At 37.9% G+C, this 14,825-nt stretch overlaps 1 protein-coding gene across 4 annotated transcripts in view; it reads right to left on the bottom strand.

The window, feature by feature from the left end:
- Window positions 1–2,024: 2,024 nt before the first annotated feature.
- Window positions 2,025–14,825, bottom strand: part of GRM5 (glutamate metabotropic receptor 5) — a 236,228-nt gene continuing 223,427 nt past the window's right edge. For all 4 annotated transcript variants that reach the window (XM_085065342.1, XM_085065359.1, XM_085065334.1 and 1 more), the window contains one exon: window positions 2,025–9,571. In XM_085065342.1, coding sequence (XP_084921468.1) covers window positions 8,749–9,571 — 823 coding nt within the window. In that variant the 3' untranslated portion in view covers window positions 2,025–8,748. The remainder of the gene's footprint in view (window positions 9,572–14,825) is intronic.

The following is a 14,825-nucleotide window of genomic DNA, read 5'->3' as shown; positions in this document are numbered from 1 at the left end:
TCATTTGCTGATCTTTGGGAAGGAGTTAAATGTAGTAAGTGATGTGGAGGTAAATTTTGAATCCCTGTTTAGCAAAATCATAAGTAAGCATGTTGATTGCTTTGTTTTAGTCTAAAAAATTGACTAAATTATAAGACTTACAAGCAAACCAAAAAAAAAAAAAAGCAGACAGTGATTTTGAAACTAGTGTCCTGAAAAAAGTAGATGAACCACAAATGTTACTGAATATGTGAAAGAAGCTCATCTAATTCTTTTGCCATATTAAATGCCTCATGCACTTCACTGTGATTTGGTCTTGAACTTCTACAATAGGAAAACAAATTTAACAAATATTACCTGAACAGACCCAAAGGAAGATTGCAGTTCCAAAAATTCCAGCCCTTTCCCCAATGTTCATCCCTTCTGTGAGCAGAGAGAGAATGTCAGAAGGAAAGGAGCACCCAGTCCATGTATTAGTTTAGTTGAGGACATTGCTGGCAGTAAGGCTTCTCTGGTATCAGATAGCAATTATGGACCAAACAAGAAAGAAAGATCAAGCTTCAGACAGGCCGAAAAATGGGGCTCCAAACTTTTTAAGAAGTTGAGCTTTTGCTTTTCTCATTACTAATTGCCCTGATGTTTCTGAAGACAGATTGTGGAATTATAACCCTCTTTTTTTAATCAATGTAAACGTTGATTTGTGATTTAATCTGGAATGGGATTTATTAGTTTATTTGGTTTGAATGACATAATTCTGTAGAGATAACAGAAACTCAGAAGAAACACGGCTGAGAGGTGGTCACGGTGCATGGCATAAATTAACTTTTCTTGCAAATGCAAAAGATTTGATCTAGTGTTCCAGAAACTGCTTTAAAAAATATTCTGCAATGAAAGAAGATGTTGCATATGGTTTTCAAAACCTTTCTTTCCAAATTGCAATGTAATTGCAATGATTCTTTTGCTAAAATATTCTTCATCTAAAGCAGTATATTTCACTGACTCAATTGCTGTAGATTTCTACACTGAAATAATTTACTTTGGGATATGGCTTTTAAGTGGTTCAAAGACATGATGTGAATTCACATTGTTTTTAGCTGGAATTGGGCAGTTTACCTACGAGTGTCTTATGAATTATTTCCCTTAATTCATCAACAGCAAATAAACCAATTCAGCAGTATCTCTGGAGATGTGTTTAGAAAATAATCTGTATAATAATCTTTTATCTGAGTGCTGCAGTTCACACTCTGCATTTCACTGCATGCAGTGTAATTATTCCAAATTCATGCCAGTCCATGTAAGAATATTAAGACTATTACAAACCACAGATTTTATAATGGGATGGAGAGGATTTCCAAGCTAGAAAGTTGGGGATTTTATTTCTGTGGAGTTTACTTGTTGGCTCTTTTGTTCTGTTTTGGTTTGGGTTTTTTGTTTGTTTGTTTAGTTGGTTTTTTGGGAGACGTTGGTGGGCTTGGGTTTTTGGTTTTGTGGATTTTTTTTTTTTAGCATTTAATAGGGAAGGCATAGGAAAATCTGTTGGCTGGATACAGAATGCAGCCAGACATGAGACAAGGCGTTTATTCCTAGTGGTTACAAAGGCAGAGAACTAGGAACCAAATTGTTAAAGGATATAAAAACTTTTCTCTGATATTTGTTTGCAGTTTAAGATTAGATGTGAATCTACAATGGTAGAAGTAAAGTACTCCCTTACAATGCCTATAAAAATCATGTTTTGGTATATGATTCTAAGTGGAACAGTTTTGTTTGCTGTCGCTCAAGACTAGATTATTTTAGTATTTCCCTCAACCTGAAAATCTATATACTTCTCCTCAATGAGATTGTATTTGCTTCAAAAGACAAAAATCAAATCATACTAGAATGTTATGTAACTGTGATACCATTAATGTTAATCCTTTAAACCAGCAGAGAGGGAGAGAAAAAAAGAAAGATTATAATTTGAGTGTTTGTGTATAGGCACACCTGTTTTGCAGAAAAATGCACTGAAAACATAGATGTAAGTGTTTTGGATAAAAAAAAAAATCCAGTTTTCAGTCATATCACAGATTTTTTTTAATACTGTTCAAAAAGTACCTGACTCTACATAAACACCAACTATAACATGATGTAGACAATTAAGAAACAAGCAAGTGTATTCTTCAATGCTAAAATAAATTACATTTGTACAGGTAGAAAGCAAACCAAAGCTGATAAAAATGTTAAATTTTATGAAAAATCATTTTCAGTTCACATCAAAATAATAACTTTACATTCTCTATGTTTTAATATTGTAAGCAGCAACAACATAAAAAAGAACAAACGGTCACAGAATGTTTGAAACCGGTTCTTCATAAGTTATTAGCAAATTAAAAAATAATAATTACAAGCACTTGTAGCCCACACAAATCTTTTGGAATTGGCACCGTCTCTCTAAAACATCTATATTCTATATAGATTTCTAATTACAAATACCACCAGCAGCTGCCATATAATCCTATTAGTACATGTAATATACATAGTATATTTGTTCCCATTTGGCAGATCGGAGTGACTTAATGATTATTGTTTGTTAGTACTGTCATTGCTCAGGTGAGACAAAACCAGCCATATACACCAATTCATCACCCAGATGAATTTTTTACTTACCTTTTTGCTTCACTGGTCTGTATCTCTTTTCATTTTCACAGTATAAAATTGTAAGTGGCAATTGCAGAGATTTGAACAGAGGATATAATAATAAACCACAGCAAAAAAAATGAACTCAGAGAATTCAACTTAAGTCTTTTCTAAATGAAATGTACACTGAAATGGGTAGCAGATGAATGACTTTCTTGTTCATGGACAGTATTGACTTCCTTTTTTGAGAATCATTAAACTGCTAGAAAACTGTGACCTGTTGCTTATTTTTGGACATGTTTTCTCACATCCCTTAACACATTTAGTTAGAGGATGATTTTCCCATTGGGATACCAGATAGAGTAGGAATGATAGAGATGAATGGTAGGAAGGACCTATTCACCAAGCATAGCTTCAGGAAGGAACCTAATAAAATCCATTTGCTGTTTGATTCAAAAGACAGTCAGAAGAACATCCTGTCATTATCATTCTCTGCAGAATAGCCAAAATCTAGACTTCAGTGGCCACTATCCAACTTTGATTTTCTTTGTGTGGGTATTAATCTGGAATGATTGCATTTACCTCAATAGATTAAAGGCCAAAGCCAGCAAAGGACTTCAACATTTAAAATTATTCAGTGTAATACATAGGTTTTTTGCTCTAGTGTGGAGGTCAGGACTTTTTGTTAATATCTGTCCTTGCTGTGGAGTTTGTAGGAAGATTTAGTGCCCAAGAAAGCAACACAACAAGGGAAGAGATCTCTGGGAATACTCTATTTGAGCCAGTATGTAAATGCAATGTGCAGAAAATCCTAATTTTCCACAGGGATCAAATTTTGCACATAGCTATACATTTTGTTTAAAGGATGGGTCAGGTCACCTTTGTAAAAGGTCGCTAGAGGAAAATGAAATGGGTGCCTTTTTCTGCAGTCGCAGAGAAGTAGGAAGCTCAAGTGTAATTTCTTCACCTGTCCAAAAAGACTCAATCTCTCCTCTCCATGAAGGGCTCTGAGAACTCCAGATGGAAGACAAGATTTCTGCAGATACAGAGTTATGTAATGGCACATCCTTCCCTCCTGTCACTGAAACACTTTTCAGGGAAGTATTTAACATTTTTAGCCAATATATAGCAGAGACTAAAGGTTGCCTTCACTTAGTAGTTAAAATACTCACCTTGCCCCTGCTCCAGTGCTTTTTAAAGTATTTTTATATTAAATGGTCATATATGATCTCTAATTTTATTCAGCGTATGTCTTATTGGGTTGCACAGTAGCTGTTCCTTTTCCACTGCCAGGCTCTTGAATTTGTTTCTGCCCTATGAAGTTACCTTAGGGAAATGAACAGAGAGTATCTCAGTGCTCAGTCATTAGTGCACTTTCCAGGTAGGAAACTGTACTGTGCATTCTGTGTGCTCTCTCATGGGATATATACAGGGATCTAACCTAGGAACTGCTGTTTTCAGCATCCCTGATGGGTTTTTAACATGAGTAACATACAAAGACCCTTAGATGTGTAATGATCAGGTTAGTTCTGAGCATGGGCAGACATACAATGATAGATGCTGGAGTAAATAGTTGTTTTAAAATTGAATTTAATTGTAGGTATTAAATTTTTCTGAAATCCTAACTTTTGGCTCCAAAGTCTTTTTTTTGGGGTCAGCCCTGACACTGGTCTCCAATACTATAAAAAATTAGTGGTCACATCATTAATCCTGAGCATAGTGCTCTGATTTCCCTAAGGAACTGACTCTTTTGTATGCTGGCTGTTGCTGTCATCTTCTATCCTCTCACCTCATAAATGATGTATTAAGCAGAATAACAAGGTTGCACACTTTTCTTTACAGAACTTACACCCACAACTATGCTGTCTTTCTGTTTAGTCTTGCACACTAAAGAAAACTTTCCCAGGGGAACTCCGCTATCATCCAGAGTGAGAATCATAGATTGGCCTTCCTGTTTACTCTCTTTGGATTTCTTATTCTCCCAGTTTTTAACAAAAGTTTTCCTTTTGCAAACACAGCAACTGAATAAACATCCAAGTTAACTAAAAACTTCTTTTTTCTTTTAGAACTTGTAACATTTTTTAAATTAACATTTAGTTTCTATCTCACTTTTGTAGCTGGAAATCAATGGAAGAAGCCAGCACCTTGTGATCAGTCAGGCCCATATGAAACATCAGCAAGTGATTTGTGGACTGTGGTCTAAAAATCTCTGGTCTAAGGTATCTGCATGAGTCTAGGCACCAAATGTTCTGATAGAAGTACAAGGAAGCACATCTTCAAAGTCGTGCAATCATTCTTCAGAGCCAATTTAAAAATACAGTTTGTCAGTATTGCAAAGACTTCTTCCCAACTGGCCTGCCAGAGTGATTCACTTTATTTCAAAAGCACAGATCCAGAGGTGGTTACACCATCACTCTTTAGGGTTGGCCTCAAGCAAAAAAAAAAAAAAAGAAAAAAGAAAATATTTTTTTGAGGTCCCTGTAGTCAAGAATGACAATAGTTTCAAATCGTTTAATTCCCTTTCTGGCAGCAGCACTAAATTGGAAGGCAAATTTCAAGCCATTCAGTTGGTACATGCACATTCTTTAGTTAGATTGAAAAGTGTTCATGATTGTAACTTTTGCATTTATATCTATCTGAAAGTCCCTGATACTATATCTTAATGTCCTAAACAGAGACTAGCATACAAACAGCATAATAAAGTCATTATGTCTGTCATTCATAATGTTCTTTTCTCATGTGTCAAACCAACTGGCTTCTCCCAAGGAACTTTCCAGTTTTGCAAATATCCCACTGGATTCATTTAGATTATTACTACAGCCATTACACCTGTAATTGCCCTTTTCTCCAGAAAACCTTTCCTCCCTTTGTTGAAATCCAAACACATCACACAAAGTGATGTTGATGCATTCCAGTCTGCACAATTGAAATGGATTTGGCCTTCTTCAAATGCCAGTAAGGCTGCCCTACCTTTCTTTATAGGTAGACTGACTCCAAGAGGGTACTATCTCGGTAGGATCCATCCATGGTTCCTCATGTGATAAAAATTTCTGCTGTGGCTAATAGATATGCAAAAGGTATGTGACTCTTCTGAAAGTGAGAGTGAGCAAAAATGTTTGAAATTTGGGTTGTGCAACATTAGGGTTTTAGGCTCCTAAAACATGCATTCAGGTGCTAGATTGAGAATTTTGCATGTGTGGGCATATGGGGCATCCTCATACCTGTAAAATCTTGACAGTATATATGAAAATTGTCAGGAAGCTCTGAGCAATAGCTATGACCAGGATGGTGCAGTTTGAGAGCAGAAGAGGTATATTTATGCTGAGCTTGACAGTTTCTATTTCTCACTCCTTTTTATAAGTTTTGTATTTAAGGAAAGGTTTTTATATTTGTCTGTATAATTCTTATTTCCACTGCTGATTATTTCACAGTGCAGTGAAACCCACAGATTTTAGCAGGAATACAATCATATTAATTGTCCACCACCATAAGAAAAGACTACAGGAACGGGGACCTAAAATGCTAGGGAAAGATCAAGGTGGAGGATGTTCTTTTAAGAACATTGGTCAATAGTTTGGAGTATAAGAGAACAAGTAGTAATAGAATCCCTTTGAAATTCACATTAACTATCTCAGTACACTCTGTTTATATTAAAACAATATTGCACTGATGGGAGACAAATATTATCATATAAGTCTTCCACAAACAACATTTAAATCATCTAAACTCCCTTAATGAGAATGTTTGCATCACAGACTGACTGGACATGCTCTTCCCTTAAATGTGGGTTGTAACCTGTGACAGAAGATGCTTTCTCCTGAAGACATGGGCAGCTAGGGAATGATGAGACATGCTAGTACTGTGAACCAAGAGGGCAATACTGAGCTCTAGTCTGGGGACTGTGCAGCTGCACAGAGCTGAGTCCATGCTGATCAGTCATGTGAGGAGGCAAGAACTACATATGGGCAACAAGGACCTTCAGTCATGCCTTCTGGAGTAGAGCTGTTTTGTGATCTGCCTGTTCGTGCTATAGACATAGCTAGTAAATGACTGCACCTTACAAAATAAGCATGTCCAGACTGCAATTGTATAGCACTGCCTTGCTCTAGAGTCACTAGAGTATCTCTGTGAGGTGCTGGTCTGGATTCAGTCATCTGTTACTTTTTGTTTTTAAATGTTGTTGAGCAGCAAATTGGGGTGCAACACATAATAGTGAAACAAGCATCCCAAAGGAATAGAAAATGTTATTTGCTAAAGTATGTGAATGTGCTTTCATCTTTTTCTTGTTTGATCAAATATTTATTATTTTGAACTTGGGGAGAAAAAGGAGGTATGAGTTTTGATTACAAAATATTTGCTTTCTTCGAAGAAACAAGATCTAAAGGTTTTGAAAATAAAGTATAGCAGCCTTATTTTAAGGCTCCCTTCCTTGAGGCTGTCTTCTATATAAGGCTACATCAACTCAACTTTGAATTGAAGTACATTACTTATCACTTCATGCTATCCTTCAGTAAAATAAAACAAACCCATAAAAGTTTTGGCACCTGAGGACAGCTATGTCATGAAGAAGAGAGCCAATACAGTGTGCGTTTAGGGTCTGACTTACAAGTTCTATGTTACTACACCTATCAAAAATTATTTAGCTTCTATTCAAACTTTAAAACTCTTCCCTGCCTGTATTAAAAAAGTGCTGTGACAGTATGAAGTGCACTAAATTGTACTACCTTGATATAGGAAAAAAAATATGAGGAATCCCCTTGCTTCTTCTGTGAGTTGCTAAGAAACAAATACTCTGTTGGTTCATATCTCATTAGGTCTTCTCTGTTTTAACCTTTATTCTGTATTGCTTTGAATATATTTCTTTCTTCCTTTTTTTTTTTTTTTGTCACTCTTCATAGCTGCAAGGCGTTGGCAGCTAAACAAAGTTTAAAATTGTTGCTTGTAAAAGAGTAGCTTAATCACCTCTAAGCAGACTTTGACACAGGGTTTTTTTACCCTATATGTATATATATATATATATAAATTATGATTATGACAACCTTTCCACTAACAGTTAGCATTCATCATAATCCAAATTTGTATCATAAAATTCTGTCATTCAAAGTATGGAGAAAATCCTTAGGGTGTTTACCTGTTCCTTACAATCAAAGATTATGGGCATCTGAACAAGTATTTTAACTGGTAACTTTATCACGAGATTGTCCATAAAAATGTGTTAATTTCAGTAGGGAGTGCAGCTATAATATAGCTTGGTAGTGCTGCTAGAAAGAGAATATTCATCTCAACAACTTTCCCTGATAAGGGAATTACAAAACAGTACTCCAGAAAATATTTTTTGCTACTTCATTATTAGTTGGCAACATGGTGAAATAGTCAGGAAATCTTCCTTGGGTTTTGTTGTTGTGAAGGTGAATCCAATGTTAACAAATTGAACTTTTGATACTGATAGAAGAGAATTTCATAAACAAATGTGTAGGTTGAGAAGTCACTTGTAAAGCCCTCCATATTGCAGTCCCTCACTGCAAAGCCTCAGCTTAGTGTTATCCACGTGTAACGTATCACAGACACAATATTCTTCAGCAAAAAGTTTCGTAGTTATTGAACATACATTACTGCTTTTTGAGATCTTCATAGAAAAAAAAGGAAAGAAAGCTTGACAGGTTGGTCCCAGATTTGAGTCTATTAGAAAATGTACATTCAATGTTTGGTCTTCTATTCTTGATAAAAGATCAAGGTTCACTTCTGGGTAAGGGATCAGAGTAAACAAACAAACCATTGTACAGTTGTTTACAATCTAGTTCCCCCCCGTCCCCTATATTGTACACACAGTTCATTGTAATACTAAAGCAAAGCACTTGGTATGTAACTGGATTAACAGACTCCTTATAAGCCCTCAAAAATAGATTCAGTGTTTCTGAAAAGCCCATGTTTTTTTAAGGCCACGATAATCTGCCAAGAGTCATTTTGTCTTTAAATCAGCATAATTAATCTGATGTTTCCAATTCCCAAGTAATTCCTCTTCTTCCCTTCTGTTTCTCACAAGATGACCCAATGCCTCTCACTCTGTCTGCGTAAACACTGGAGGTCTTGAAGACTTGGCTGTCCCCTCACTACTTGCTTGTAGCTGTTGAGATACAACATCATCTTGAACTACATTCACAGCGAAGAAGAGCTTTGAGTATAATCTCTGATGAGGAGTGTGTCATATTTGGGGGAGGATGGGATACAGAGAGCTGATTCAGAAGCTGGAGAGCTGGGAGATGCACTTCCAGAATCGATGGAGTCTCTAAAAGGAGAGGGAGGAGTTAAAGCTACCAACTCCTCCAGGTCTTGCTTGGCTGTTGGGGTCTCTGAAGTGCCTTCTTTGACGCTGTCATTTGAAGGCTTCCTTGCAGACTGCGAAGCGCCATTGACTTCAATAGCAGGAAGCGGTTGGATCTCTGCAAGCGTGGTCATTGTTGTAGGGAGTTGGATTTCCCGTGGAATCAGGTATGAAGAGCAGAGAGGAGCAGCCCCCGGTGTCCCTGGAGTAGGTGTTGAAAGCATCATAGAGTTCAGCTCACTGATATTGGCTGTGAAGCGAGTAACAACACTACTGATCTGCTCCATGAGGGAGCCTTGCGAGGAGCTACTTCTCTGAGGAGGTTCTGACTGGAAGGTAGGAGCTTCATCTTCTGTTCGGCTGACAGAGGCAGTTCTGTGGCTCAAAGTGCTGATTGGTGAGGGAGTCTGTGGTCGGTACTGAGCTGGGTATTGCTCTTCGGCTTCCGAAACGTCGTAAAGTGTTTTGGCACTAGCCTCGGGAAATGTAGCGCTGCTACTGTGTCGGCTACTATCTGTGCTTTTAGAAAAAGGCTTGATCACTGCAGTTTGGTTGGGGTTCTCCTTTTTGTTGATGTGGACTGACAACCGCTGCCAAAGGTGTGCTCCTCGGCTGCTTTTCTCGTTCTGGGCCCAGGAAACTGATTTCCCGTTGGAGCTGTAAACACAAATGAGATAAGATGGTAACTTACATCAAAGTCAAAACTATAATCACTGTGCCTATACCATGGGCATATGGTATTTCAGAGCTTATATTCATCATAAAGATGAGCATAATTTCATCTATATCTATCTCTTGCAATATATCTATATCTATCATTTATACCTCTATGTTCCAGGAAAACAAGCCATGTGCCAGCTCGTTTCACAGGCCAGTTGTGCATCCAGCCATCACCTGTCCTGTGCTAGTTCATGGCCACTGCTGACCCCTCTGTTGAGGCCTGTGGGCCATAGGCAATGTCCATCCTGAGGGAGGGAGCAGCTTGATGGCTTCCCTTCTGTTGGACTGGTGTCAGGAAGAGGGGCTGTGGGACTGAGGAGTGAGGAAGAATTAAACGCTTGGAGAGAAAAAGTGAGAGAGCTGGAGTGTCTGGGTTGTAGTAGGCAGGTGTGTGTGCTGGAATGGGAGCTTTCAGTGGAAAGGAGCTTGGTATAGTGTTCTGACCATGGATTCCTGGTATGGGGCAGGGGTTGCAGACTGGGAGATGAAGAAGCATAATCTGTTAAGACTGGGGAAAACAATATGTTTATATCCCAGTACTTGGAAGTATTGGAGCAATACACAGAAAGGGGCTATATTGGTTGAAGGTGGAGAGATGCTTTTAATGGGTAACTTCTTCTTCATCGAGGTACTTGGCAAGCTAGCTGCCACTACATTAAAGAAATAATTTTTTTTTAATTGCAGGTTGGCTCAGAGAATGAAACTATGTTCCTAGTAGGAAAGAAATACCAGACAAGCTATACAAGCAGCTCCTCTTGGTAACCTGAGTTGGGAGACAGCAATAAACATTTTGCTCCACTTTTCTGCAAAATGAGTCCTCTTAGGGTAAATTTTCTTCAGATCCCATCCTACTCTGCTCTTTGTCAAAGTTGCTTATTGTTCTCCTCTTGATACCTAAGAGAAACCAGCTGTGGCCCTTATAAACACATAGTATTTCCTTTTACAATTTTCTCATATAGTATTTCCTTTCTGATGAGCTGGTGTTCACACATACATTTACATATAGTTCTTGGAAATAAGGAAGATCATTAGAAATATTTCTTAGCTGAAACAGACAATGACTCTGAAATGATGTCAACAGGAAAAACAGTCTCCACATACAAATAAACGTGATCTATATATAAAATACATCGAAACTCTGGACAATTTACTTTGTTTTCCAGAACATTTGCTATAGCCATTTAGGATTTTTGAAAAGAAAACAACATTGGAAACCCTGGCAGATTATTGCAAATTTGTTTTTTGTTTGCTTTTTAAGTCTGCAATGGATATCCTTACGTTAGCCTGCAGCATAACAGTTTAAAAAGCACATAGTTTACTAAACACAGACTACTTTATACCAGCCTTCATGTGGAGGCTTGCCTAAAACTATCAATTTAATAGCTGTTCTGGTCATCTGAAAAGAAAGGTTGCATGCTGAGTGTAAAACAAAACTTCCTTGTAGGTTCACACCCATGATTATGTTACATGAAATTACAATGGATCATGTAACACAACATATGCCAACAGCTTTCCTCTTCAAAAGCAGCATGACAGAATCCAGAAGACAAACACAATGTGAAACAATGGGTACTTTGGGTACTTTTTGGTACAATGGGTAGACTGGGAAATTATCTGCATCAGTACATATGAGTTCACCCCTTTGCTGCAATGATCATCAGGACATTATTCAGATCTTGGAAGTTGACTGCTGGGCCCCTACCCCCAAAATGCCAGGCAAAACAGCTGGTGGCTTGTAACTTGCTGTTCAGACAATTCTTTCCTCCTGCTGTATCTCTGTCTGAGCAAGAAGGAAAGGCAAAGTCTAACCTGTAGCACTGCTCACTTTGACTCTGTGAATCTCTGTGTGTGCAGTTCTGGACTGAACAGGAGCTGGCAGTAACATCCTCCAGAGTAAAACTGTTCCCTCTGAGGACTATGCACTTCTCTCCTTGGAACACACACGTAGTGGGTGGTGAGAACTGTTTGAGAGCCCTGGCTCACTGGTCATGCTGAGTCCTGAGCTCAGTGGGAGCTCAGTGACAGCAGCAGGAGTAGAATTTGGATTGTTTGGTAGATGAGATCTTGCCTCTAGTTCCATTATGATGACCATGAAACCTTTTCCCAGGTTCTGCTGAGTTTGACCTGGACTGGGAGGTAGAATGATGTAGCACTTGTAACTTAGAAAAGGCAGGAAGAGAGGATCTAGGTCCAGTCCTGTATGTCTTCCTGCTGAGGTCTTAGAAGGATCTGTGGCAGAGCTGCCTGCCACAGGGGTGAAATAAATGCCATTAACATGAAGAATTAGTAAATGCAAATAGAAATGCTTCCCCAAAGAAAGAGGTATATTCTAGCAACCCTCCTGACTTCAAGCTTAGTACAGATGTTACAGTACTGGCTTAGTACAGATCTTCAAACCCTTTAAGTGTGTTAGTGAGAATTAAATGCATGTAGATATTTTCATGGCCTGGAAGTCATATTGTAAGAGCTTGTGAAGGGAACATGTTGCTCCCTCCCCAGTCACAGATAAAGAGACAATTGTTAAAGAGTGATATGAAGCTGAAGAACTTGGGGAAAGGAAATGGATGAAATCTGAGGCTGTGTCCAGCCCTTGGCAAAGGCAGCTGACAGTTAAATCTCCAGTGAAGCAAGTCACCAGCTTCCCTGAATCTCAGTTTGGGATTGGGTCAGTCTTGGCTGATATTCACTGTGTTTGTACTTTGCCCAAGAGTAATCTTTGCATGTGGCTCTCATGTTGATCTTAGGGGTCTGAAGGAGACCCAGTGGCTGTTGAATGTAAATTTTGTGCAAAAGCCTGAAAGACTTGACCATTATTCTTTTCAAATTCCTTAATATTAAAAGCTGAATAGGACAAAAGCACCATTCACTGAACAGGTGGCTGGGCATTGGAACAGTCTGCCCAAAGAAGCAGTGGAATCAGCATCCCCAGAGTTGTTCAAAACATTTGGATGTGGCACTTGGGAAAATGGTTTAGTGATGCTGGGTTTGCAGTTGCACTCGATGATCTCAGAGGTCTTTTCCAACCTTTCTGATTCTCTAATTCATGAGTAAGGAGTGAAACCTGTAGCTAAAGTCCTAGTAGCCTCCCTGGCAATAATAGGTATTTAATGTCCGAAATGTATCCTCGGCTTTATCATGCTGCACCTACTTACTAGGAAGTCAACACTGGACTGAGGTGTGCAATAATTTGTTGCCTCTGTGAAAGGAGAACCACTTGTTTTCTTATATTGGCATGAAACTGGGTGGTGGATAAATTGCAGTGATAACACTTTAAGGTCCTGCTCTAACTGCATCTTGATTGGTACTCTGTCAGGTTAACTGGAAACCACACACTGCCCACAGTTTAAAAACAGAGAAATAAAGATAGATCACAGGCATAGAGTAGGATGTCTAGGAATGGAATTGTTTACATTTATTATGCCCAGCTCTGCCTTGAATCTTCAATGATGGGAAACTTTAAGTCAGTGAAATTTTAGATTTTTCTTGTAAACAGATTTTGTCTCCCTCAGTTGAACACAGAATAATTTATCATTTGAACTCCCAAAGTTCCATGACAAAGTTTGGCTGGATACAAATTTTTCTACCCTACTCCTCTCTTCTGCTGGCACATTTCACTGAATAGAGCAGAGGAGAGTGTAGCAAACTCCAATCAGTGATACCACAATATTCACAATTTTTTTTTTTTGTAAAACAAAGCTTTTGCAGCACATTTTTAAAAAATTTCTTTCAATATAGGTTAATAAGGTTCAGCTTTATGCACAAGAGAGATTTCCTGAGAACCAGACATAGTAATTGTTTCTCCATCATCTTTACTAAAAGCTGCTTTGATTTTGATAGACTGGCTCTTTCCCTGGCTGCTAGACCTACCACGATATAATAGGTACAAGAAATGTAATTGGAATAAATGAGAGAGCTTTTGAAGTAGCTGATATTTCAAATATTGCTTCTACAGTTGTCCACTTGATGATAGAATAGCAATTAGATTTTTTTCTCCTTTTCTTCCCTTACTTAATCTTTTTAGAGATACTTGAGTTTTGTCTTTAAGGTTTTTTCTCTTTATTCATGAGAAGCATTAAGTGCTTTTTGTACATTTAGGTGTAAAATAAATATTCCCCTCCCTTTACACATTTTTTAAGCTGTCTAGAATTGATCACTTTGTCTTCTTTTTCAGTTGAGGTAGTAGAAGTTTTGTTGCAAAATGTTTTCCTCTGTGGTGTGATTATTTGTGAGATGGTGCATAGGTCTGCCACATGTTTTTTAAGCCAGGTGCTAGTGAAGCAAAATTGTTTTGTAAGGTCCTTCAAAATGCAGAAGAAATGAAAAACAGGAAGAGGAGTTGACAGACACAGCAGCTGAAAACTCTCATATTTTAACAAGGGTGCCATTCTCATTGATTACGCGGAGTTGTTAAAATTAATTGTGATGATGAGTGCCTAGGGACTGGTACTGGGGACAGTTACTGAAAGCATATGAAATTTGAAAATAAGTCACTTGTTCTCTTAATATCTTTGGCTGAACTAGGAAACTCAGTTTCAAATTATAGAATTCATTGTTTTTTAAGAAAGCTTAGAATGCATAGCTGCATAGTATTACTCAGCAGTTGAAACCAAAGTATAAGTGAAATCGTAGAGATTAATACAAAACTGTAAGGAAATTTTTATTCCCTATCACATATTAATATGGGTATCTGACCCCAGATTTGAAGTGTTACAACTGCTAACAGACACTGGACAATAATTTGATGGAGAATTGTATGATATGTTTGCAATCTGTCCTTATGTGACTATAATAAGGAATGATTTCAAATTCCTAAATTTATAAGTCCATGAATGAAAGTCCCTATTTCAGAACACTGGTCTAAATTTTATGGAGCTAAAATTGGTGGCAAATTTATGCCCAGATGTTTCAATGGCTGATGTGTTGCAATTAAGGTATTGCTCCAACACTATGCAGGCTTCTACTGGTTTTAAGGGAGAAGTCTTCTGGTGTTATCCCCAGAAGCAGCTGGCAGTGGTAAGCAGGATAAACTTCTGTTCTTGACTCAGCCCATATAACTTTCTGCCAAAGAGAACTCTTGTCATTCAAAGTAAATGGTGAGAGTCTGTTCTCCTTTCAGACTCCTCTGCTGAAACCTTATTAAAGACACAATGATAAAATTAGTCTGCCTGTAAAGGATTTGTGTGCTATCTGT

This window comes from Lichenostomus cassidix, chromosome 1, assembly GCF_008360975.1.
Source record: "Lichenostomus cassidix isolate B80296 chromosome 1, HeHo_3.0, whole genome shotgun sequence".
NCBI lineage: Eukaryota > Metazoa > Chordata > Aves > Passeriformes > Meliphagidae > Lichenostomus > Lichenostomus cassidix.
Note: the sequence above shows the minus strand (reverse complement) of the source record. Positions and strands in the feature narration are given on the sequence as shown.